Source organism: Nipponia nippon, unplaced genomic scaffold, assembly GCF_047370975.1.
Source record: "Nipponia nippon isolate SJK-2023a ecotype South Korea unplaced genomic scaffold, ASM4737097v1 scaffold_11, whole genome shotgun sequence".
Lineage (NCBI taxonomy): Eukaryota > Metazoa > Chordata > Aves > Pelecaniformes > Threskiornithidae > Nipponia > Nipponia nippon.
In genome coordinates, this window is record NW_028262302.1 from 4,554,662 (window position 1) to 4,581,444 (window position 26,783).

The 26,783-nt window shown below is 36.8% G+C and overlaps 1 protein-coding gene across 1 annotated transcript in view; it reads left to right on the plus strand.

Moving 5' to 3' along the window:
• Nucleotides 1-26,783, plus strand: part of MIPOL1 (mirror-image polydactyly 1) — a 199,097-nt gene that overhangs the window by 20,939 nt on the left and 151,375 nt on the right. Inside the window, exons 3-8 of the mRNA XM_087747228.1 lie at nt 3,638-3,785; nt 4,930-5,893; nt 11,129-11,161; nt 12,540-12,697; nt 13,688-13,822; nt 15,068-15,147. Coding sequence (XP_087603354.1) covers nt 13,818-13,822; nt 15,068-15,147 — 85 coding nt within the window. The 5' untranslated portion in view covers nt 3,638-3,785; nt 4,930-5,893; nt 11,129-11,161; nt 12,540-12,697; nt 13,688-13,817. The remainder of the gene's footprint in view (nt 1-3,637; nt 3,786-4,929; nt 5,894-11,128; nt 11,162-12,539; nt 12,698-13,687; nt 13,823-15,067; nt 15,148-26,783) is intronic.

The following is a 26,783-nucleotide window of genomic DNA, read 5'->3' on the forward strand; positions in this document are numbered from 1 at the left end:
ACTATGCATTCTTTACTTGCATTATAATGTTAGAGCTTTGAGTATTTTTGGTTTTCAAAGCAGTGAATAGGTATTAAAGCTCTCAGCGTCCTCCTGTATATTACCTGTAGCCAAATTAACATGTCTTTAAGAAGAGAGGTCAAAACTTGCTTGAGGTCTGTGGGTGAGAATGGAACTGTTGCTGTAATAACATTGAGAAATTAGATTGGCCCTGTTCAGACAGACTTGTGTGTGCTGGAGATGTAGTTGATGGGATCCAAATGCTATGTAGATGATGGAACCCGTGATTTAAGAATGTTTCTGTAATAAATTGCTTCTTATCAGGAGTATCTTCTGTCAGGAAGGCTTATTTTATCCAGGATCAGGTCTCTGGTATGCCTTGAAGAGAAGGAAATGTAACTGTTTTTCAGATGTGGCACAACAATAAAATGAATTCTAGGTCCTCTCAGAGAATGTATGCTGTTGATGGTTTTATCCTATAAGGAGTTGGCTCAGTCTCAGGTATCTCAGCTGACCGACTCTGCCATTCGGAACTAAAGAAGGGGACAACCTCTAAGTAACCAAATTGCAAGCAGAAATTTGAAACATGTGGGTAGCTAACTGAAATGACTGCCACTCATCTTACCACAAATATTTAATAAATAAGCTGTAACATTCAGTGATAGGTTTTTCCATATGTAGTGTGTTGGAGCTTTTGAGTCCTAGGGTGATAAGAAATAGACTTCTCAACATGGCATCCCCTTCACAAAAAATGTTACTAGACCGGACAGGTAATCAAGCTGGACATTTTTCAGAAATGTTGGCTTCCAAAACATGTCTTGATCAGCTGCCGTTATTATACAGAAACAGTGATTTCTGTATCTGTTGCTTGTTACAGATTCCAGGTTTTCTGGGCTCCTGTCAAAGTACCAGTGTCACTGGGGTCAGTAATTTGCCACTGTTACCCGAGTTACATCAGGTCAGAGAGTAGTGGCAATGAGTAGTGACCCAGCAGCCCTAGGGTGCTGATCTGGTCTCACTGAACAGCTCTTCTAGGTAAGTGCTGGGATTACAAACGGTCTTTTGTTTTCTTCAGAAGTTGTAGTTTGTTTGTAAGCTAGTAACTTGTTCCGCTTCAGCAAAGGAAGGGCCACTGCAGCAGGGTCAGGATCTGATCTTTGGTTTGTCAGGTAGGCTACAAGGTAAAGGGTTTTGCGTACCAAGTGGTTTAACAAGTATGAAGTTCTAGTATAGGGCTTGGTAAGCTTCCGCACTGGCAGTAGCTCAGCAGCTTTTATTTGCTGGGCTGGTGATTAGATGGCTGAGGTCTGCCTCTCATGTGATCAGGCTTTCTTTCCAAATGTCAAAGATCAATATGACTGCAGAAGGACAGATGGGGAAATGCAGCTCCCTGTGAGAACAGACTCACCTTCTGATTTCTTTCAGGATCATAATGAGGCTGTTTCTGATGCAATACAACTGTGAAAGGGCGCTAGTGGACCCTGTGCACTAATTCGTTCATGGCACCCTGACAGTATAAAAGAACGGAGCACCAACAAAGGATTCCTTTGTCATAAACATTACGGATTAGGGTGCAATGGGATGTACCAAGAGAGTCTGTTATCCTGGGATGTATAGTCAGCCAGTTAAGGGTGTTTAAGTTAGTTTTCTGCGCTACAGTAGCATAACTGTAGGGTGATATAAATATGCCTGGGAGCAAACTTCAGCTTCTTGCTTTATGGACTCAGAATTTGATGGCAGAAAGAATAAACACAGTTGTGGGGTGTAACACTTTTTCTCACACTGTACTGAAGGTGACTGCTGTGCAGGTGTACAAGGTAACTCTAATTAAAACAGTTTCCCCTTGAAATGTAATTTTGTTCCTCCTCTTCACTATCCAGTCGTAGACTAATATTTGTCTCCAGAATGTTTTTCCAGGATCTGAAGTGGAATTACAGTATCTGAAGGTTACTAAATATTAGGCAAAAATTATAATTCTCTTCATAGTTTAAAAGTATCTTTCATATTTCAAAAACCCTCCTGGATGTAAAATTCTTTTGGCAAACATTCACTGTCTTGCACTTATGAGAGAAAACTTACTAAAAATAGCATATGCTGCCATCATACTGAGGTTCCCCTCCAGTTGTATCTGCCCGGTAGCTCATTTTCAACTTGGTGTAATGTACACTTCCAAATTCATCTTAAAAGTTACCAAAAACCAAAAACAAAACCCAAACCAGATACTTTATTGAGAACCCATATAGTGTTGCATATTACACTTTCTTTCCAAGAATACGGCCATTCAGTCTGTTAGAGAGATCAGGGAAATTAAGAATTGTCTGTACATCTGCAGCTCTTAAAAATCCCACTTGTAATACAAATAACCCAGTGACGGACCTTTTCTTTCCTTTTTAATCTGTAATCCTGTGTAATACAATTCTATGTAAAAGTGTCACTGTTTACTAATACAGGAATGTGATACTGTAAATAAAAGCAAAATTTTGTTCCAGTTGCTATAGAAATTCATTCAGACTAATGTTAAACCCCAGTTATAAAGAAGTTCATAAAAATTATCTAATGTTGTCCAAAATGTTTTGAAACAAAACTGTAACTCACTGATTAAAAAAAAATGGTGATTGGAGCATGAGTTTGTTAGTTGTAGGGTCTCTGGACTTCTCAAATGTCTTGAGAAACAGGTTTTTAGGGAGGTGTCTATTAATGGATGTCTGAGAGTAGGTGTGTTTTTTCAACCTGTCCTGAAAGCAATGTGGAAAACCTTTTAAGTACTAAACTACATTTTTCTTAGGTTTAACTGTTTTTAGTGAGTAGCTTTGATAAAAACAAAATAATCTTGCACCTCAGTGAAGTTCAGTGTGATGAGTAAAATAAACTCACTTAACTCCTTTCAGGCAGGAACAACATATTGTAGTAAGCTAAGTTATGGCAAAAACTGCAACCTTTCCATCATACCTCTTTGCCCAAACCAGTTTGCTCAGCAGATGCACAATCCAGCTGAAGAGCTGAGTACAGTGAAATATTTCCTTTAGATAAGAAGAAAACACAAGAGGGCTGTGACTTACTGGCATAAGTTTTTACAAACAACAATAATTGATTAGTTGTTGTGGCTTTGAAGTCTTGAAGAAATTAGAAGAAGAATATTGAAGACTGCTTTTAAAGCAGTGTCAAAGTGGCATAACTTTATCAGAAAAATTATGGCTTTTTTTTTTTTTTTTTTACATTAAAGTCTGAACATATTAAGATTTGCCTTTGACAGCAAGGCATCATGAAAGCACAACATTAAAACAAAGTTGCCTTCATTCATAATGTGTTTTAAGAAATATTCCAGAAGACTTTCTCCCTTCTTTCCTCCCAGTTTGACTGTGAAATAGGAAGCTATTTAGGAGTTTTTCTAGTGCTATGATTAGGCGCAGAAGCCATCCTAGTGCACACACCTAACTTTGTCAGGTGCTCCTTCAACATGAAAGGGGAGGTAAAACTCGAGTCTACAAGTCTTGCTGCTTCACAATGTTTCAGAATGTATTCAGAGTTGTTCTGGGTATCTGAACTGTTGGCCAGATTTTCCCTTTTTTTAATCTTGTGTTTTATCTATGCTTCTGTAGCTATAAAGTCGATTTTTTTTTAATTTTTATTTTTTTAGTGATGCCAAGCAGTGCAACTTGTAATGCCCAGAACATCTGACATGCAAGCCTCAAACTGTTCAGCACGATTATGTGCAAGAGAGAGCAGGCATCAAAATAAGCCTGGGTTTCAGAAGTGCTGAGGAAGGCTTTTTCCTCCTTCGTCTAGTAAGTAGATTTAGATCTCCTTTGCTCCACCCAGGAATAACTGGTGTGGGGCCAAGATTCAGCTGCTGTCTCAGCTCTCCACAACCTGACATAATTTCTTCTTTTCACCTCTGGTGTCAAGTGTTTTGGCAATGAAAACATTAATGTAGATTGATGAATCAAGGAATAATGAATGCAAGATATCTGAATTTATTATGAGGTTGCAAGAAAGAAGAGAACAGCCATGTGTTTCTTTCTGCAAAAAACTGAAGAGAATAATCTTGCTGAAACTGGCTAGATAATCCTAGGTCTTGAATTTTTCCAGGATTTTTTTTTTTCCCATTTGTGTGGGAAGAATCGGATTTTAAGGCTCAGAATCCCTAATAAGAACTTTTTCTGTCAGTTGTGTAACCCTCAACTTACATGAACCTCTTTGTAGTTTATGTTCTCAGAGGAATTCTTTAAGACTTCTTCACTGTAAATTACTTTTGTGTTTTTGACTGAATAATGTGCTTACTAAGGGTTTGAAATGACCTTTCTTCAAAACCCAGTAAAGAAATGGTTTTTTTTCAAAAGTAAGTCTGTCCAGCTTCTTTATTCCTTGTGTTGTATATCATTATAAATGATGACAAGATTGAGGAATGAGAATGATCTATTTATTCAAACACATATTTCAACAAAAAGCTGAACTATTTCGTTCATTGAACAAGAACAGAAATGACAGAGCTTTCGTTATGGGCAATCTGACAGTTCTGCCTGTGCTTAGAGTTGTCCTGCACCTCTCTTTGGAAGAGTTTTTTCTTTGAGTTTTCCATTGTTTGTAACTTTAACATTTTAGATGGAGATTTTTTTTTTTTTCACAGTAGACATTTCCTTCCTACTAGGTGAAGGTGACTTTTTTTTTGTAAGTTTCAGCTGAGAGAAGGTTTTGGATGTTTTCCAAACTACGGTTAAAGGATAAATACATTGTTTTCCATGATGTAAACAAAAATATTGCAGCAGTTTGATTGGGAAGCTGGTATGTGGTCCTGTTTTGCATTGCTTTCTTAAAATTTGCCAGGGAGATTGATCCACTGTCAGAAATACCTGTGATAATGTGACTGATGTTCTAAACTTCTTTAACTTTAGCTAATGCCTCTTTTTTCCCTTTTTTTTTTTTTAATAGTTTTGCATCCCAACTGCCAACTGCCTGGCACTGTTTTGGAGTCAATGGCGACTTTCCCTTGTTGGTGCAATAAAAGGAAGCAGTGCAACAACTCCATGGTGCTGAACGTTTGCAGGTTTAGCCTCTTCAATTTTTTCTGGACGTTCTCAACAGACTTAATTTCACTGACTTGTCTCTGGTTCTCATTGAGTTCTGGCCCACCTCAGAATATCTGATTCTTCTCTGATGGTCCAAGACCATTTCTGAATGTGTAGCTTGCTATTTTAAATTGTACTGGCCTTCAGGTTTCTTTGATATTGCAATAAATTTGAGGGAAGCATCTGGATTAGATTTCTAAAAACACTAGCCCAATAATCATACCTAAATAAGCAACAGCACATGGTAGGGCATGTTATATATCATACATGTTAAGCACGTTGTAAAGCACACAGCCAACGCATAGATGCATAAAACGCTCTGAAATGTTGTTAGAGTGCAACAAACGTAGAATCATAGAATCATTTAGGTTGTAAAAAAGCGTTTAAGATCATAGAGTTCAACTGTTTACCTAACACTGGCAAGTCCACCACTAAACCATGTCCCTAAGTGCCACATCTACACATCTTTTAAATACCTCCAGGGATGGGGACTCCACCACTTCCCTGGGCAGCCTGTTCCAGTGCCTGACAACCCTTTCAGTGAAGAAATTTTTCCTAATATCCAACCTAAATCTCCCCTGGTGCAGCTTGAGGCCGTTTCCTCTTGTCCTATCGCTTGTTACTTGGGAGAAGAGACCGACCCTCACCTCGCTCCAGCCTCCTTTCAGGTAGTTGTAGAGAGCGATAAGATCTCCCTTCAGCCTCCTTTTCTCCAGGCTAAACAACCCCAGCTCCCTCAGCCGCTCCTCGTAAGACTTGTGCTCCAGACTCTTCACCAACTTCGTTGCTCTTCTTTGGACACGTGTCCTGAAGTGTGCTGTTCCTCTGTAAGTCCCTCCACTTCTCACTTACAAGGATGAAATTACTACTTGTAGTCAGTGAAGGCACTACCTACTGGATCTAGTTGCTAGATTTCAAAAAAATCAGAAGTTGAGGGGAGAGACTGTATGTTTATTAAGCCAAAAAGTATGTTTGTGTTCACACCTGAGCAACACTATATGTTCCAATGCTCTTAGTGCTGTGCAAGCATAGTTTAGGGAGCAATTAGGCTTTTAGTTAAAGGATAGCTTTCTCTTCAGGTAGTCATCTAAGAAAATGACAGCTTAGTTAATTCTCTTAAAAAGAACAAAACTGGCTGATCTGGAGTCGGTGTTGTTTTATTTCTCTGCTCTTTTTAGCTTGTGAAATTTCAGGTGACATGATTCTCTTCAGCAGCTGAAATGTATGCTGTTGAATTTGAGTGGATAAATAATTTGGGGTAGATCCAGTGCACTGATTATGTTGGTTTATGACAGCAGTGGAGGTGCATTTATGTTTTCATGCTGTTCAAAAGAGTCTGACAGATAGGTAACCACTGCGAGTGTATTTCCCTGCGAGAGACTGATGGGCCCCTCTCAATCCCCACACACAGGACTGGGTCTTGAAAGGTTAGCATGTTTCTGACAGGCCTCTAAACGTTCAGCACTCATGATAGTTTTTGGTCGGGCTCCAATATCCACACTGTTTGTAGCCTTTATGCTTTTTATTTTTAGTGTGTTTGCTGTCAGGAAAAATGGCGCTATTTGAAGGTACTTTGAGAAATGTGAGTTGACTGGATAAACTGAGTTTCTCTGCTTCAGTGTGGTTTGTTACCTCCTTTTCTTCGCCAAGTCCCTGTTCGATCTTCCTTCTTTCTGTGAAGGCAGATGAACAATTAAATTTGAATGCCTTTGGCAGGAAAAACGTAATTTCTGCTTAATGCCGTTACTTATACTGGTGGTCTATGACTCTGGCCCTAAGTTCCTGCTTCTCATTTTTATGGGCATATAATGTTCTGTGACTTTACTTTTGCTTTCATGGTGAAATCTAGGCTAGGTTTGTGGTAAAAGAAATTATGATTTGGGGATATGGGAATTCCAAAATATTGAATATGCTATACAATGGATAAGCACCGTAGACTCAAATGTTTCTTGAATCATTTCCATGGTTAGCTATGGAGCTCTTTAGTCACAGTGCCTTTTTCTTAAGTTTTGGAGGGGGGAGGGATTTTGTGGGGCTTGAGGTAAATGCTTTCGGAAAGGCAGATGAAATATCTATCAGTGGTCCAGTTCTGTTTTACTGAAGGATGGTATGCAAACCAGCATTCGACACTAGGCCTGATGCCACATCATCCAGTCATGTAGCAAACTGGAAAAAATGGGGTGCTCGAGATAAGCAGTGCTCAAAATACTGCACTGATGCTGCTGTTGCACCGTTTCCTCCGTGTCAGCGTTCTGCCTGTCTGCCACATGGGTCGTCTTTGGTTGTGCCTCACTGCTGTTTTGTTGTGTTTGGTTTTTTCCCCCTGCTCTACTGTCCTACCCTGTAAAGCAGAAAGCAACCCAGAATTTAGTATATTGTAGGAATGCTAGTTATGGTGGTTTTGTTTTATTGAAATCCTCTGAATAACAAAATAGGTAGGCAGGATATGACCTGTGAATATCCTCCAGTTCACACCTCTGCTCAGAACGGGGCCATCTCCAAAGTTAGATCAGGTTGCTATATCCAGATGAGTTTTGCACATCTCCAGCAATGGAGATTCTGTAACCTCTCTGAGCAACTTGGTCCAGTGACCTTCCTCACTGTGAAAAATCTCTTACCCATAACTCTCAGAGTTTTCTGTGTTACAACTTGTCTCCAAGAGAAGAATCTGTCTCTGTCTTCTCTATATTTGCTCATAAGGCAGCTAACCTTGTACCCCCCCCAAAAAAAACCCTTTAGCCTTCTCTCCTTAAAACCAACCAACTCAACTCTTTCAAATTCCTCATAATTCATGTGCTGCCCTAATCATCTTGATGGCTCTCTGCTGGACTTGTTTCAGGATATCCCCGAGAGGGTCAGACTAGATACAGTGCTTCAGATGTAGTCTCATAAGTGCCAAATAGAGGGGATTAATCACTTCCCTTTGTCTGCTAGCTGTGATCCTCTCAACAGAGTGTAATATGGAGGTAGCCCTCACTGCGATGAGGACATAGTGCTAATTCTGCTAAAAATATTCTATTAAATATGCTTTTGGGTCCAAATAAGACAACAGCTAGTTTAAAATATACGTATTTATCCTTATCCTTAAAGGCAATGGAAACCACCGTCTGGTTGCAAACTGTTTAGAAATGGAGATCTGTTTGCCTATGTGATATATAATAATTCACTTATAAGAGCAGTGAAGTGTTTACAACAAAGCTGAAGGTTGGCTAAATGAATTGGCTGTTCCACACTTGACCAAAGCATATCATAGTTTCATTATTAGAGTGAAAATAATGTTAATGGAGGTGTCACAGAAGAAAGCTACTTCACAGAATGTACACCAAGATGAGAAAAGCTGGGGAAAAAGGAGGCACTGGCATTGACAAGATTCTCTGCAGTTTTCTTCATGTTTCAAAGAGGTGGTGGGCAGGGGAAGAAGGAAGAGGCATGTATTATCAAAGAGAAGAAAAAACTAAGGAAAAAGAAAAGAAATGGAGGACAAAGGACAGCTAAAAACTGGGAAAGAAGAGGACAGAGCAGGCTAAAGATTGTTTAATAAATGGAAATGAAGATTGTTATTTTGGTTGTTAATGAGGGAGAGAATATAACAGAGGTGAGAAGAGAGATGGGGCTGTCGGTGATCTAATGTGCACATAAAACACTTCCTGGTATGCATAAAGAGAAAATTGAGCCTTGGAGACACTGAACTTACAGCAGAAATTAGGGAGAAAAAATAAAGAGAAATGTACATGTCCTTTATCCAATTAAATTTAATTCAGGAATAGGTATAACCTATTGTAAACCCATTGAAACTGCATTTTTATGCCTTCTTTCTTGCCTTTGTCAGAAGCATGACATATAGAATGAGCACTCTGACTTAGTGTATGCCATGATTAAAAGCATCAGATGCAAATTCTGTAATGAGAATGTGAAGAAGCTGCTGCAGCAACAGAGTAAAAATACCTGAGCCCTGGTTCTCCATGTCTTTTCTGATTTATGCAGGTTGGTTGGAACCAACTGCAAATGTCTCATCTCCTTTTGGGCCGAGAACCAGTAGAGGGGAGAAAAGCCAGGGATTATTATGTGACTCTGCCCTCTGAGAAGATGGTTTTTATCAAGCTTCCAGATAATGCAGTTACTTCTGTAAACCAAAATCTTGAGGTCTTTGTAGCAGTGCTGGAGTTTTAAATTTGAAGTACTGCTCATGCTACATTCATCCACTTACAGGGTTAATCCACTTGCCTATGTTTTATATTCTTTTAAAAAGAAACAGAATATTTTGCATTAACTACTTGTATTTAAAAGTATATAAAAGTAATAGAATACAATGAAATAAGTAACTCTGTAATCAAATATCAAAGTATGTTTCATTTCACAGCTTTCAAGTATCTAAACAGATGGATGTTATTCCACATTTGACAAATATTTGAAGGGGCTATTTCAGTTACTCTTTGACTAGTATTTTTATAACTGCCCAAAGCTAATTTTAATTTCTTTTGCGTTGTCTTACATTTCTGATTTGCTGTAAAGTTTCTTAAGGCAGTGAGGAAATGTGACTGTTTTGTGGAGGAGTGTATCGTTGCATCAAAACTTGGCTTCCACCTGGGCTAAGAAAACGATCTGTTTGTTCTCTGGGGAAGCGCTTCTAGGAGGTAACTGTTTTTTATGTAGTGTATCCTCCTAAATTAAGTTTTTTAGTTTAGCTTGGCCTGAGGCAAAACGTTTCAGGATATTTTAGGAGATCCTGGTAATTGAATTAATCTTATGAAAATAATACTAAAATTCGTTCTTTATTTCCCTATCCAGAGAGTATATGGTGTTCCCTCCCTTACATAGCTCCATCCCTGCACTGTCAGTGGCAACTGTCAACTGCATCATTAAGGGGGACAAAGACTGGCTCGGTGCCAATCCAAGGGGTGGTGGGAAGCGGTGTCTTGTTCCACCAGAGGCAGAGCAGGCGGGGTAGCCCTCCTTGTGGAAAAACTCTCCCAAGACCTGAGGACTTTTTGTGAAGAAGAGCTGAATTCGGTTGACACCAGCAAGCGTTTGCTTCCTGTTGCAGCAGCTAAGGCCATGATTCAGTAGTTGTCTTCAAAACCTGTCAAGGCAAGACCAAGGAATGGGGGTTTGCAGCCGTCTGGGCTCCATATGTGGAAGGGTCCCAACAGCCTTTCAGTTCCCAGGGAGTCAGTAGGGAGGAGTCAGTAACTGAACTCCAGCTTAGAAGATGGACTTCCCGATCTCCTGCCCAGGGAGGGAAAACACTGGCAGCTACAGCAGACTGTAGCTAAATCTAAATAACTTGGGTCAACATCACTGGTCAGATGGTTGAAATTTGGTGTTATTGTGGGGTTCTCCCTTGTGTAATATATGTTCTGCAGACACTCCGGAGGTTTTTTCCTCTGAAAGTGGAAATGCCGCCACAGCTGTAATAAAAGCTATTCAGAACTGCACAAGTAAAGCACTGTATGCTTCCTACCTTGCAGATCTATGTTATTTTTATATACCTCCTGGTTTTATTTCATTCCTATTAAATGTTTGTGTTGATGAGTAATTAGAACCGGGACTGGAATGCCATCCTTTTGTATAAGCCATTATTTTGTTTAAATTTTTTTTCTCCTAAAATCCATTCATATATCAAGGTACTGGAAGGCGAAATATTTTGATGGCCATCTTTGCAGAATATATCCCTGAATGAATGAGGAAATAGTAATTTTAGTTAGCACTATATTAAAAAAAAAAGTGAAGGCAGTGCAGTGAGCTTAGTTTTCCATTTTTATCTGTCATAGATGTACATAATTCAAACATATAAGCATTGGAAGAAGCTGGCAGTTTGAAACTGTGACTGCATGAGTCTCACAGGATAATGTTAAAATTTCCTGTATGCTTCAATTTGACATTCTTTAGAAAAAGATTGTTTTTGCTGAAGCATAAACTCATTAAAAGTTAATGCTGTTTCTCACTGGGCACCCATGCTAAACTAGAATGTTCATGTATTTCATGTGTATGCTTATGTAGTTAAGCATCCGCTAATTTCTTTCTCTTTGGGAAATACTTCTGCAAATCAACACTCCATATAGGAAGAGTTAAGATCATATCATCTGTTGTTTAAGGTAAGGATAAGGACAGACATTATTATTATTTTATAATAGATTCTTAATCCTTTGTTCTGTGAAGTGTTGACGTTTTCATTAGAGCTAAAATATGTTGCATGTTTACAGAAAGCCTGAAAACTCAATATGTGGTCCTATCAATTTTAATTATTTGAATCATTAGAACATCTAATTTTTTGCTTAAGGGTATGTGAATGTACCATTGAATCTGTTTTTTAAGGTTTTTTCCAGTTTAATGTCTGAATCCAAATTCATAAAGAGTTGGAAAAATGAGATGTCTGAGCTATAGGATTCACAGGGATTTTATATGAAGCCTATTTAATCAGGATAACACTGTTATTAATATTCATAAAGTCAGCTGGAACACAAATGACAGACTATGGAGCCTAAAATTTTTTACTTGTGAATTTATTAAAAGCAGCTTAAAAAATTAATGGAATTTAAGTAAAGTTGACGAAAATGAAAATCTTATGTTAGCAGAAAAAATCTTTATTAGAACTTTCTCTAAGACCATCTTGCATTGATATCTTTGACAGATTTCACCGGTACTTAAAGAAGAAAGATGCATGAATGGTCATTTAAAAGGATTTAAACACATTGGCACATTAATTTTTACATGAATAATAAGTAGTTTCCAAAAGCAATTAACTTACAGTGTACAAGATTTGAATAGAAAAATAGGACTGTGACATCAAAGGGCAAAGCAAATGTGCTGTACATTTTAAACTTTTAATAATACGACTTCTTAAAATAACTTATTTCATTTCCACAGTAGGTAAAGTAACAGTGAAGGTATTTGTGTACAGCTTGGGTTTGTTTTGAAATACACAGAGATCTAGAACAAAGAAATATTTTGATGCCAAAGTGCTATTGGTAGAGAACAATTCCAGGCTTTTACAGTGATCAGGTGCTTTTGAATCAAGCTTTCTTACAGTCAATTTCTGTGTGGAAGAGAGTCATACACTGACCACAGCATATGGTTTTTCTCCCATGCTGCTATATGCAAAACAGGTAGATCTGGGATTTCTTTCATTAGTAGGAAGGTGCTCGTTAATTTGTATTTGTAGGTAGCTTAAATATTTAGTGTGAATTTTATGTGACTATTGCATATTATATTCAACAGATAAGGAAAATTATTTTTTTTGCTTTCTGTGCGTGATATTCAAGTAGTAGTCTTAACAGTAATGCAGGTTGAATAAATAGGTGGTAAATAAGGAAATTAGTTTTTAAAATTAACTCCAGATATTCAGTTACAGTTTCATTTTTGCATTTTCACTTTTATCTCAGTCAACCAGTATACTTTATTTTAATCTCCAGCTTTAATTTCTTTTGATTATTAGACAGACTGATTATTAACAGATTGTCTGATTATTAACAGATCTGATTATTAACAGATTGTCTTCAAATGAAAGTAAAGAAAAGCTTTAAGATAATTGTACTTATTTTTATGATGATTCCTCCTGGGAAAATCTTCACGGCCAGCTTCTGATTCTTGTTGATGTGGCGAAGATTAGAACTCTGAATAATGATGGTTCAGTAAGTTTCAGTTCTAAAAATACCTTATGTTCAAAGTACCTACTGTAAAGGCACATCTTGAATGATATGTAAGCGCTGTGCACAAGTTAGATACCTGTTGCAGCATTTGTGTTCAGAAAAACCGATGTACATACTTAGCGTATGGAATATTTTGCTGTTCTATTTACTAACATTTTTATTTCTAATGATAGGGAAAGTATACTGCAAACCCTAGGGAGCCCCAAAAGGTCTTTCTGTATGACTTGAATTGATAGGTCACCTTAATCTGATATCAGCAATATTTTTATTTTCTGTATGTGTAAATCAGGAAATTCCTATTAATTAACAGAACGTATTTCACTTAATGAAGACAAAGTCTCTAAAATCAGCCTCTTGCCTTCCGTCTCCAATTATTCCCGTGCCATAGTCTATTATTTCCAGGAGAGGGCAGCATTTTCCTACATCAGGTACATGAAGGCACATGCCCTGCTTAGACTGTCAATGTTTCTTGTAATTACTCCCAGTATATTTGTTGCTTGCTTATGAATTAACTTGCATTTATGGAACTAAATCATTCCAATCATTTAATTACACCTGAGGAGCTGAACTATAATTGCTTGCTTCCAACTAGGATCTGATATGGCTTGAGCAGTATTAATTTGGTGTTTACTTTTCTGAGTGCTAAAAGCATTAAAATGATTGTGCAATGGGATTACATTTTACTAATTGCTGGCATTCATTAGCTGGGTAAATGGCGAGGAAGAATGACTGTATATTGTGGAGGGATAAAATTATGGTTTTAAATAGTATATTACTAGGCACATTAAGGCCCTAAGACATGTTTTAAAATACTCCAGAGGTTATTAAATACCGTATTTTCTTCATGTCTTGCTATATGAATATCTTATTAAAATACTGCAATTATTATGAACCTTTTTGTGCAATATGTAGGGAAATGGCTTCATTGACAGAAACCTATTTCTTGATATTAATAACCTTCTATATTTTCAGCTAATCCAAAAGTAAATGAGGAACTTAGGAAAAGATTGCCAACTCCAAATCAACACAGTTACACAGAATTGAAAAAGAAGCCTACAGCTTCATTTGAGGGACTTTTGTAAGGAACTCAGTGTTCTGCAATATGAGGTGAAGTTGTTATTTTTTGTTAAGACCTAAGCACATCAAATCATACACATTTTTTTCTTATGCACATTTATAGTTAACAACAAATATGAGCTAAATATGTGTTTCTTGAATGCTTAATGTAAATGTTAGCGTTGAATCTTAAGTGTTGGCACAATTACTTTTTTTATAATCTCAAAGATAAAAATGAGAACATCTGCCTTTTTGGTGTTGTATAGGAAAATAATTTCTTCTGCTGCTTTATTAGTTAGAACATATGTCTTGGTATGATATGCTTGAATTTTAAAATGTGTACCTAATTTTTTTTTCTTTTGAACTCTTACATTTATCAACACAATGACAACTCTCTGGGTATTTTCATGATCCAGCCACTGCCTCTTCAAGGCATATGTTGTATCTTTTTAATAAATGTGGAAAAAATATAGCAGGGAAAACATACAAAATAAGCACAACTATGTAGTTAAAGATGAAAAATTGTCCTTTGTACAATACATTTTAAAAGAGGTGCTTGAGTAAATAACAAAATTTGTGGTAAGCTTACTATATTAGCAAGATTACTGATTTATTTAGCTTTCCTGGAGATATAGAATATAGTTGAATTTTTAACATATAAGAGAGCATATATTTTAACACTCAAAATGTTACGTGATAAGCATAACATTTTACTGTAGGTCTTATTTTTGAGTATTGAGGGTTGCTTCTTGAAGATCTTTGATTATATGAAATACTGCAACTGTGTAATTAACTGTATAGTCTGAAGCAATATGTATGCAAATATTAGGATGGATTATTTAGGTGTTTAGAAAAACCGGCAAATTCAGAGTTGGAGAGGTCATGAGCCACTTTACTTGTATTTTATCCAGGAAATTAAAGCAGGAGAAAGAATGTTGTAAAGTGAAGTGCATACCACCATCTGTAATAATTACCAAAGTGAGCAGTCTCATTGCCTCTAGCAGGACAACTCAGTGTGATTTGGGCTGTGCTCTAGCATGTACTTCCAAGACCAGAGGTGTTACACGCAACAGAAAGCTGAACCAAACCATTACAAAAATTAGACGTGTGAAGAAAAGGTATCTGACTGAGAAATATAATTCAGCACTGACTGTGAAAGTACACAGACTTTATTGTCCTGTTATAAATATTTTTAAATCATTTGTCTTGTAAATTTTCTGTCAGATGAAGGCAAAGTATAGGTGTGTTATAATATATTGTTTCAAGTTTATTTATCCAGAGTTTGCTTTATTTTAGCTCTGAAATCGTCAAGCAAGTACTGGACTCAGTGCCAGATCAAACAAGTTCAGAAGAACAAATGGAGAACTGGTCAAAAGGTAAGGACTTTTAAGATATTAATGAGGAACCTCAGGTGTTGTACCAGTGCTAGGCAGTGACTGGAATGTATTTGTTCTTGCTGATATATGACTGACTTTGGAAGAAAAAACAAAAAAACCCCACAACCACATATTGCCTCTTAAAAGTATTTGGGGTAACAGGAGAGCAGCTCCAGGAATGTAAATCATCAGTTTATTTTTATTTTCTGGATTATTGAAAATGTTTTGGTATAACTTTGAGAAGTCATATTTAAATTCTTAGTCTGTACATTGCACTTTACTTTCCAACATTTTTCTTAATGGGTTAACAACAAATCTGAAGTCTGTCTTAAAGTAATTTTCTCGGCTATTCACGCCTGACTAGAGTATGATTAAGCCATCTACTAATATTAATGAGTTTCTCATTATTACTGAAGGTAGGCTTGGAAGTAGAGAGGGCCTTGGTTAACTTGGAACTTCCATGGTTCATGGAGTTTTCATCTTCATCAGGATGGAAGGATCTTTTTGTATTTGGCTGACCAAAATTTTGCTCTCAGATACATTCTTCTGTGTTTCATGGCAGAAACTTTAATTTAAAAAAACCAAAACAACCAACCAAACAAAAAAAACCACTGAGTTCGAGAGCACGTTGTGTGACTGACTGACTGACTTTACGGAAGACAATTGTCAGAAAGTGGCTTGTGACTAGATAATAATGTGTAGACTGAAGAAAGGGAAAGACACAGGAAGCTGACCTTCAGTACATCATAAAAAGGTGGATTTTTTCCAGTGGCTACGTGTAGGTTAAAAAAAAATAAAAATGGAATAGGTGTGTCAACATCAAAGATGCCTCCTATATCAGAGCCTGATGGCATTTTGTGTATTTCCTTTTTTTTCAATTTTATACTATGTATTCTTTCTCAAAAGATAATAAATGTCAAGCTTCTCATGAATAATCTGTTGTTTAGAAGAAAGAATAAATACTCTGTCTTACATACGTAAAGGAATTTCTATCCATATTATTGTGTAAAATAAACTACTTTTAGACCCCTTTTAATTAATGGAATTTTGAGCTATTACTGAGTGAAGTTAAAAATGTTTTTGAATCATATACTCTGAAAACAAAAATAGTCATGGGGGAGTAACTTAGTGGAGAATTGTATTCTGACAGCTTATACTTTAAATGTGTAATGGCTTAATCAGATTTAGTATTTTTAGACCTTTAGGGGTCAGCATACCCTAAGAATGGTTCAAAAGGTTAACTTTTCCAAAGTAGGCAAGTGAATACCATAAACTGATTCTCTGTGAAATATTTTCTGTCTAATTGCAAGAAATGGCATTCTGCTGCTGCTCACAGATACTTTAAAAACTGGGTAGTTACTGAGTTTCCTGTATATTATTTTTTCTGATGCATTAAGTTAATATTTTGTGCTGTTTGGAAAGCTGCTTCTTCCAAGCTAACTTATGTATTTGTGTATCCAACAGAAGTTGTTATATAGACAAAAGTAAAATTGATACACTTTTTTTAGATCAGTCATTAATAAGTCACATAATTCTTTATGCTTTTACTCCTAGGGAAGTTTAAAAAAGGGATTATGGATAAATCTTATATCATTATACTGCTTTGGATGAGGAATTTTTTTTTTCTTAGAATTTTATTTGGGTATTACCAATTAAGTTACATTTTCTTATCATAAAGATAATAGATAAATTACAGCAATGTAGTGTTCAATATGTACCCTTGGTAGACATTCTGGTGCATTTTCTCATTGAACTACTAAATCAAAGCAACTTTTAATCCTCTGTTTAAATGTGTATGTCGAAGTGTGTACCATTTCGTCTTCCGCTTGCTTTGTCATCTGTGGTATCTTTCCTTTTTGTGGCTGGTACTGTACTGTATCTAGTTGTTCCTTGCTTGTAACTTGGAAGTTTAAAAGCTGTTTTTAGAATAACCCTATAATGATTTATTCAAATATATTTTATAACATACTGAAATGTTGGAGATTAAATTATTTGTCAAAAAATAAGGATGGTAAAGCATATCTGAGATTAAATTCAGCTGACTACATGAAAATTCAGTCAAGCAATGAGAATTTTAAAAAAACAGCAAAAATGTAGGTACAGAGAAGTGATAGGTTTATGGCGGTTATGTGGGATAATATGTAACCTGTTAATAGATGTTATAAAATAAAATACTTGAAAGAAAGGTAGTGTTTAAGAAGAGTGTATCTTAAGTGTATGATAGTTGAGTCCTTTTAACTTTCCGTGTTGTTTGGAATATAATATGCTTGCCTGGATTGAAGACATTTGTCTGTCTCTGTTCTGGTATATTAGGAAGAGTTAAAGAACAGTCTATGTGAAGGCTTATTGTTTTGGGTTTGTATCTAACTTAAATGTACTGTTTGTCTCCACAGCACCTAGTTTTTAATAGGAGGATAGTGACTTTTTTCAATTATCTCTAAGTATACTTGAGAGAATGTATCAGGAGCATAGGCAGCAGGCCAGTGAAGACTGTAATTTCCAAATGAAAAATATTCAGGATCCAGGCTAGAAAGCCTAGGATGGTAGTCCATTATAAAAATAAACTTATATTGGCAAATAGGTGCATATCTTTGTATTGCAGTGGCGGGGCTTGGTGGGGGGAAGCACACCGCACCTGGGTGGAGTTGTTACTTAGCAGCGTTTTCGTTCATGACAAAAACTGCACAAACATTAATACTGTGAAAGTATAAGATGGAACTTGAAATTGGTTGCTTTTTGTACTTACATATACATTCAGGACTCTATATGTAAATTTTCTAAAAGAGCAGGATAGGAAAGTGGTGAGTGTGCAAATACTGGAGTTAAATTTGTGTCTCATTTGACTCATATCATGTACTGTGTTTGAATGGGTGCAGCTATACTTGTTCTGTATTATTATGTCTTTCACTACTGTAATGTTTTTGCTTGTGTCATATTCCTGAGCATCTATGATTTTTAAGGACAGGGCAGAAATTAGGTGAAGTCTTAGAATATCAAGTACTGTTTGTTCTGTTTTGACAGCAAAATCATAATTTTGCTGACTCCAAAATGAAAAGCATTGTATAATTATTATTTGGAATCTCCTAAAACAGGGTAATAGCTTACCATTAAAAATAATCAAAGTGGTTTGCTTCCTTAAAAGGTAATTATTATATTTTTCAAGCATAGAAATAAATATATTTCTAAGCCATTACTTAAAGCAGATATGGAAATGTAAGTCAATGAACCAATTTCACCTGTAAGAATTTGATGTCAACTCTTAGTTATGATCCATATAGACACTTGCGCTATAACTCATTATCCTTCAAAAGAATGTTTGTGCGACTTCTAAAAATACTTTAAAATTGCATGTCTGGAAACTGTAGTTCAGAGAAGACTCTAGCTTTAAAGAGATGTGATAATGTAGATTGGAACAGAACTGCAGAAGCAGCTTGTGCAGGGAAATTTGAAAAGTAAGTGTTTTATCTAGCGCTGAGCTGTTGTTTTCTAGTCTTGCTCCCTTCAGGAAAAATAGAAGAGGAGAACAGATATGCAAACCTAATGAATGAGTTATGTATATACAGCTGCTCAGACACATATGCATGTGATAAGCTTACATGTAGACAGTTGTCTTAATTGCATTGTGTGTTTGGGCATGCATTGGTCTTGCATGAATGCATGGTGTTAAGAATCTGGCCATAGCTCTCCTTGATTGTCATGGTCACGATGTGTATATGCTAGTGTATTGCTTACAAAAATATTTTTTAGTTCTTTTGCTGTGTAGTGAATAATATTAAGGAAATAAAACCTCTCTAGAAATATTTTTGCACTTATTTACTCCCATTTATAAATTCCATTAATTGTCAGCTATCCTTTTTGCATTCATGGTAAATGAGGCAATGTATACTCATATGCATAGGTTAAGTAAAATGAATCATGTTTTTTTGCTAACTTCCTAGAAGTTAAACTCCTATTCCTCACCATGTATTTGTAGACTATCTTATAGAAGTAGTAAGTTTTTCTAGTTGTGCAATGATTTTAATGTACTTTTTTGTGAGTTTGGTTTTGTAATAGTAATTACAAGGACTTTTTGTCTGGAATTACTACTGTGTGACTTTAACATACACGCTAACACACGTGCACACACAAAGATGAAGGGGTAAAGAAAGCTGTGAGAGTAATGTGGTGGTGTAAAGATTTTTCATCTGATGCTCTAGTTGAGTCAAACAGCAAATAATTTTAAAAGTGCTGCTTCCCCTTTCTCCCGAGTACACCCATTACAGCTGTAAACACTCTAAAGTAAATCCAAAGCCCTTCTTCCAACGCTGCAGTAGAGGCAGAATAAACCATACTTGTCATATTGAAGTCTGTTTCTTCTTTTACATGCCTCAACAGGAGATACTGTGAGACTGTTCTTCCTCTCCTTCCTTCTTTTAGCAATAAGGAATGCTGTTTACCTGGGAAAGAAAGAAGACCTGGATGTTGCATGGGTGTGTATGCAGAAGAATTTATGTGATATGCAGAGAGGCAGAGTCCTTTTCACGCACGTGGCTCAACTGATTAGTGTCTTCCATGTGTGCTGTGCTTTCAGCGTCAAACTCGCTGTGTGCTAGCTGTCAGAGATCCCCTTGCAACGTGGCAAGAGTAGTTACAGGTTTCTCTGCACAGTATAGGAAGCAGAAGAGAGGTTGGGAGGATGATCAAACATAGGAAAAGTGGCTAGTAGCTGCTGAGCAACACTAAGTATGGAAGATGAAGAAAACATCTTGCATGGAAAAAAGGGGAATAGTGTGCTGTGACTTAGAAGATAAAAAGGAGCTAATGATAACTGAAAAATCATTAAATACTGCCTGGTCTTTGCTGTAAATATAATCACCTTTTCATGTGTATAAATTCTCATGTCTCCTTTTCCCATCCCATTTCTCTCCTTGTACATTTTGAATGGTTAAATACAGTGCATTTCTGGCTGGGCTGCATGCAGAAAGACTCCTCATCAGAAGCACAATTAAGTGTCCAGTATCTGCCTGACTTGTTGGAGTATTGTGAATATGATTTTGTTAGACCCTTTACAGTACGCTGAAAATGTGTAGTGCCTTATCTGCACTGAGTACTGCAAACACTGAAGATGAGGAGAATGCACACCTTGAAGTACTGCACTTTGAATTGCTGAAGTGTTTAAAGTATGAGTGCAGCTAACTTCAGAATGTCCTGAAATGTGCTTCAGGGAGAGCAGCACTCATTACCACAGTAGTTTTTATGTAGTGCTTTGGAAGGAGCTTTAGAAGACCTAGCACAAGTACAAGAGGAATTTGGCTATTTTCTTCTTTAGAAACCTTCATTGCTTCTATTTTAATAACAACTAGAGCGAAGCTTAAGTTCAGAGCAAAGACAAAAAATTTATTAAAAAAAGGTTCTCCAGGGAGTGCATTGGAGAGTCTTATCTGACAGTTCACCTGCATCTTTAGTAGACCATTTACTTGGAGTAAGGGGTGCATGGGCAAGGTGTCTTACTGGCACTTTATGCGGAGTGACCCTTCTTTTATGTTGAACACTTAAAATTACAATATTTTTCTTCACTTCTAAAGCTATCGTTTTCTGGGATTTTGTTTAGAACTCTAATTCAGCAAAGCCTTAGTTGTTTGTTTGTGGTAGGGGAGGTTGAGTACATTTGGATAAGAGAATTTTCACTATAATTAATGGACATCAGGAAACATGACCCTGCCTAGATAAAAGGGAGTTCTGGATCATTAAGATTTAGATAATGGAAGGGGTTATATGTGAAAAGCAATTGTCTGATATGACAATAGCAAAAGAAAAATGGAATGGAAGGGTTTACTTTGGTTTTAGGTGGTTTAGAAAACATAAACACAGCATGCTTAGTAAAACTCTAGCAGACACTATGTTTGGAAATTATGTAATAACTCCATATAGGCTGTAATGATATCCTGAAACCCCGTATTTAAACTAACCTGAATTACAATGAGAGATAAACAGAATATTTACCCATCCCTTATGAGCTGCTGCTGATATGTAAATTTATTCTTCTACTTTGCACAAATATACTTTTGAGCTACTGCTTAAACACTTCAAGGTCCTTAGCCAAACAGTTTTAATGATGCCTCCAATATTATGAAAGTGTGACATTTGATGAATGCCTTGTATAGTTGTGATATCGGGGAAAGTGTAAACAAAAAACGCACATCAAGTCATCGTGCAACACCTAGATAATTTATAATTTTACTGTTTATATCCATCTTGACATTTTTTATCTGCCAAAGGCAGGTTTCATTTGGAATCTTAATCTGAGATTTATTTGGTGGATCTGGAAATCATAGCTAGAGTTCCCACAGGAAATGGTCCATCTACCAACAGATTAAATGGCAGTCCTGCAGTTGTTAAGGGAGCTCTGCATTTAACACACATGCATACTCATTCAGTCAGCACTGTGGAGAAAAATTAAAGTAGTAACCCAGGTTTAGGAACAATGTAGCTAAAAAGTCCCATATTTGCTGAATGACAAAGGGTTATATAGCAGCATTTCATTTTATTATTCGTGCTTGAATTTCTTGTTTGCTTTGTTGAGTCTGCTGACGAATACTAATAAATGCCTGCAACAATCCAGACGAGAGATGCCTGGCAACAAAGCTATGCGGTGGACCTCCCTGATCTTCTCCAGTTCACAACCTGACCTTTTGAAAAATTGGCTGGGCTAAGCTGCAGAATTTGGGTGTAATGGTTATTGTTAACTCCAGCTTTAGGATTTATTAATTTGTGTGATCAAGACTTACCTATACTTCAAAGTTTCAAAAGACCAAACACAATCATCCATCCATTAGAACTAACATTGTGTTTCAGTGAATCCCACTTAGTATCTGCCTAGAGATTCTGCTGTTTTGATTCATTCAGAATATAAAAATGCTTTTTCAAGTGTGAGACCAATCCAGCGAAAATCTGGTGTCTTCTTAGAGACTAATATTTTAAAATAACAATATGTTAATGAATTGCAAATGGAGAGTGGAATGCCAAAGGAAATGTCTGATATTTACACATTAATAAATGCATCACGATTAACTGCAGTGAATACCAAAATAATGATTGACTGTGTATTTTAAAGACTTAGAAGCATTTTTCTATTTTAATAGTCACCAGTTTGTACACAGTTGCTGTTTAGATGCGAAATAGGAGGGTAAAAGACATAGTGAGAGGGACAGGCGAGGGAAACATCATTACTAAAATAATCAGAATCCTTGGAGAATTGTAAAAAAAATGCCTTTGCCGGAATAACTCCAACTGTTCTTAATCTCCTTCTCAATTTCTTTCTTTATGAAGGGTGTTGCCAGGGTTCCACACAAGTACAGGTGAATAAAGAAGCATTCAAAGTAACACAGATGTCCCCCTGCTTAAATTGCTAACACAGAGTGAATCCACTGTTCTCTTTAGATTCCTTTAAGGAATAAAAAAAGGAACCATTAAACTTCTGAGTTTTGTCTGTGTTTTAGCAGACAAAATATTTTCAAGCCTTTTGTGTGTGTGTGTGTCATGGGATATAGAGCAAACTAAGACATTAATGCAAAATATGACTTAGGTTATTCTTACTTCATTTGCAGAGAACTTTCTCAATAAAGTTCCAATAAGAATACATTGTTCTCTTTGATCATGATTTTGGACAACTTAAATGCTTAACTGTAGCCAGAGATCAAGCACTTGAATTATGTTGTTCTGTTAACCTGACTGACTTCTAAAACAGTTTTAATTGTTCGGAAGTTTTCTGTATTAGAACAACAGTCAATGTAAAAAAAAAAAAAGTTATTCCATTTCTTCTGCCTACTATTGAAATTACAGGAAGTTTGTATATACTGTACACTGCATGTCTGTCTTCTAATACAGAAATACTGTCATGTGAATGAAAATTATCATCATAAAGGAGTGTGAAAGGATACCAATCTAGTTATTTGAAATTTCTCTTAATTTTTTGATTGTGTAAATGTTACATTATCATTCATAAGTAAAGATGGTATTTTTTTTCTTGAAGTCCAATTGAAATGAGTTGCTAAAGCCTCTCTGACAGAAGAGAGAAGAATTTGAGGTCTCTGAGGAAGAAGCAGGAGCAGGAAGGGCCGGCAGTGGGGTAGCACAAGCTCCAAGATACAGTATGGATACAGCGCCTTAGACCTCTGCAGTTTTACTTCTGCCATGGCTCACTCAGTGACCTCAATCCAGTTACTTCGGTACTGTGTGCCTCAATCACAATGGCTTTAAAATGACTGTCACGGTGCTATGCATCCCTTGTAAAATATCTGTGAGAGTTTCCAGAAAATGTTGTTTTCAAGGGTTATTTCAGTGAGCCTCTGTCATTTGTTTCTTACAATAAGAGCAGATATCCTATCTCAGTGTAAAATCCGGGACCTTTTTGCGTAAGAGTTACTTAAAAGTAAGTTGATAGTCCTCATTCTTCTGAGTTGACCCATGGTGCTCTCAGCAGGGCCCACAGTTATGTATCATTGAGGCACTGAGCATATAATGCATCTACGTGGTGATTTCCTCTTTGTCACTGCCAAGGGCTTGACTGGTTATATGCAGCATTTTGGCTGGGCAGAGCACTGAGAAATAAAAGGAATTAGCTTTGTATTACAAAACTACTCTGAGCTCAGTCTTCACTTGTTGTCAGGTTCCTGTGACTGCCGTTCTGCCATGCTACAGAAGTGATTTAGTGATATCTTAGAGTCCTACTGAATAATCATCTTAAAGTTTGCCCAGTTTTGTTTAAATGTTAGAAAAAGTGTGTCATGAAGGGACAACCATTTGCTGTTAGTTGCAGGTTATTGGTTCTCAGTATACTAGACTGCACTGAAGGGGCCTAAATAATTGCTAACGTAAGTAAATCTGTAGTCAGTCCAAAGATGAGTAAAGCTGCACTTTTTCTTGTTTGTTTGTTTTGGAGAAATGTATATTGACCTTGTACTTTTTGTACTGAGCTGTTGTAATTGTTTTCCAGAAACAGGAATTACTTTCTTCTTGAAAATTAAGTACAGCATCTTTTCTTGGGATTAACTTTGAAAACTTGTTTGCAGATTGTGGGAAAGATAAAATAGTGAGGAAAAAGTCGAAAATAATGAACACCGCTTGAGATATGCATGTAAATCATGTATGTTGCATCTGTGTCAGCTCAAATACGAATGGAAAAGGAAATAACAGGCATTCTGAAAGTGCATAAAACCTAAACCAACTCTCTTCTTTCCATTTATGCCAGGCAATAGGATCAGATTTCTTCCACCAGCCTCATTTTCTTTCTTTGCATATTTATGCTTATAAAATCCTTTAATTTTGGTTTCCCATTCATTTTCAGGATTCATGCCTTTTAATCATTCAGTAAGGGGTGAATTGTTGAGCAATCTAGCAATCTGAGTCGTTCACAGTCATTCTGTTTGGTAGAAGTTCCAGTAGTTATACAGCCGAGTGAATGAATGTTTGTCTTTGACAAAAAGGCTGACTCATCATTTTCAGCCCATGAAGGAATATTAGGCTATAGTACTAATTTCATTTGCATAGCTTGAAAAGTTAGTGGCTATCAGGTTCAAGTTTTTCGTTAGACTTAAATATTTATTTTCTATTTACTTATTATATATATGTAAGAATTCAGGTCCGGTGGCATTAGATGTTATGAACTTAAGACAATTCCATAATCCATTTTTCACATGAAACTATTAGAAATTGCTTTTTATTAATGCAGCAACTGTCTTGTCCTAACACCTTGTTAGAACACTTGCAGGTGTGTATGCATGCATTGTCATACACACATGCCCAATAATTATCTTTTCAGAAATGTTTGTAATATTATTAACGTACAAAAAACCTAGATAACTTGAAAGTCAATAATGAAGAATAGCAATTAGTCTAGTGAAAATAAAAAGAAGATGAAGTTCTTGAGTACTGCTCTTACACGCTTGACAGTTATTGCAGCGAGTTGAGGTAGATGTGTGGTTTGCAGGTAGGGGCAGGAGCAAGTATTTTTAAACTGTAGTAAGTGTGTCCTTTTATTCCAGTGGGAGTAGGTTAATTTGGTATGGGGTGGGCTGGCTCTTTGCTTTGATAGTTTTGTTGGATAGTGAATATTCCCTCTTGCTGCTTGAAATTCAAAGGTTTTGGTATTGTACCAACACGCAAAAAAAAAACCCCAAAAAACCCAAAAAACAAAAAACACCACAGAAAGTGAAGCTGCGTTGTTGTTTAGACTGAGAAAAATATACATGATTAACAGTAAATTAGAGTTTGTCAATCTGAATTTTTGGGGCCTTTTAATAATTGAGGTTGCAGTTAGTTCCTCAAATGTAGGACAATATTTTGTTCAAATGGTTTTAGTCTGACAGTGTCACGTAGGAAGAGTAAGCTGCTGAGTTTGCAGTCAGCTTTGCTTACACTCCCAGAGCGTGTATGGCTCATTCTCTTCCTTCCTGGTTTTGCTCTTTTTCCTATTGTGCCTCTTACTGCCGTTCCTCTAGGGGTTCCTTCATGCAGTCTTTTGCAGGCAGTTGAGGACATGCATTGTCTGTGCTACAGACCAGCTTAAAACAAATACTAGGAAGCTATAGGTAGCAAGTGGTAAGTACTATTACACTTGAAGCTGGTTTGGAGCACCAACAAGGGCTTCCAGTGTCCCCATAATCATCTGCAAGCAGATCTGTAGCCAGCCGTGTATGTGGCAGTGCTGCGTGTGTGTTCCATAGGTTTTTGTTTGTTTTCCTTTATTGTTATTCCTCAGAAATCCCCTGCAAACCTCTGAGCTGATCAGTGTGGTTTGGCATGTGGGGTGCTGAAAGACTGCAAACAGGGGGAAGGAGGTGCCCTGCCAGCTTCTGCTGGATGACGGGACTGCTGAATATGGTGAGTGGTGCACAAGGGAAGCTACTGCCTCCTTAGCCTGCCAGGTGAATCCGCACCTTCTGTGCACTTACATCTTCAACACTTCTTTCCATATTATGAGTGTCGGTACAGGATTCGCTAATGCTGCGTTTTCCCTGATTTCAATGCCAATCCCCCACTTCTAAGAAGCAGCTATGAGAAATAGCGCCTGCCTGCAAAATGTGATAGGTTCAATGTTTTTACTTGGCTTTTTAACCATTCCCAGCTTAACAACATTGAATTCTGCTCTGCCTTTACTATTTCAAGCCGTGACAGCATTATCTTCTCCTTACGTCCTTCACAATCAATTCCCAGCTTTAATTCTAGTGTCTTTATATTCCTTCTTCCTAACATTTGCCTTTCTTTCCCTCAATGTGAACGAGCTATTCATTCAAGATAAATACATACAGAAGATCAGCTGTTCAGCTTCTCCCTATAGTGAAATATTAATCTGGGTTACTGAGCTTGTTCTATTTTATATGGAAAATAAGTTGTTTAGTATACTCAAGAACCAGAATCAATGGTGGTGATACCACCTAATGAGAACCGCAGCATTTTTTCCAAAGCTTGCAAGGCTGTTTTACCCTTTCTCTGATGTTCCTTGTGCAGCCTGATTATTGCAAATGCTACTTACTCCCCAGTGTGTCTCTGCAGCATTGGTAATTAGTGCACAGTACAATTTGCAGGAGGTGTGAGGAAAAGCACTGAAGAGCATTGATTAATATTGCTACTTAGTTTAACGGCAAGACAAGAAGCTA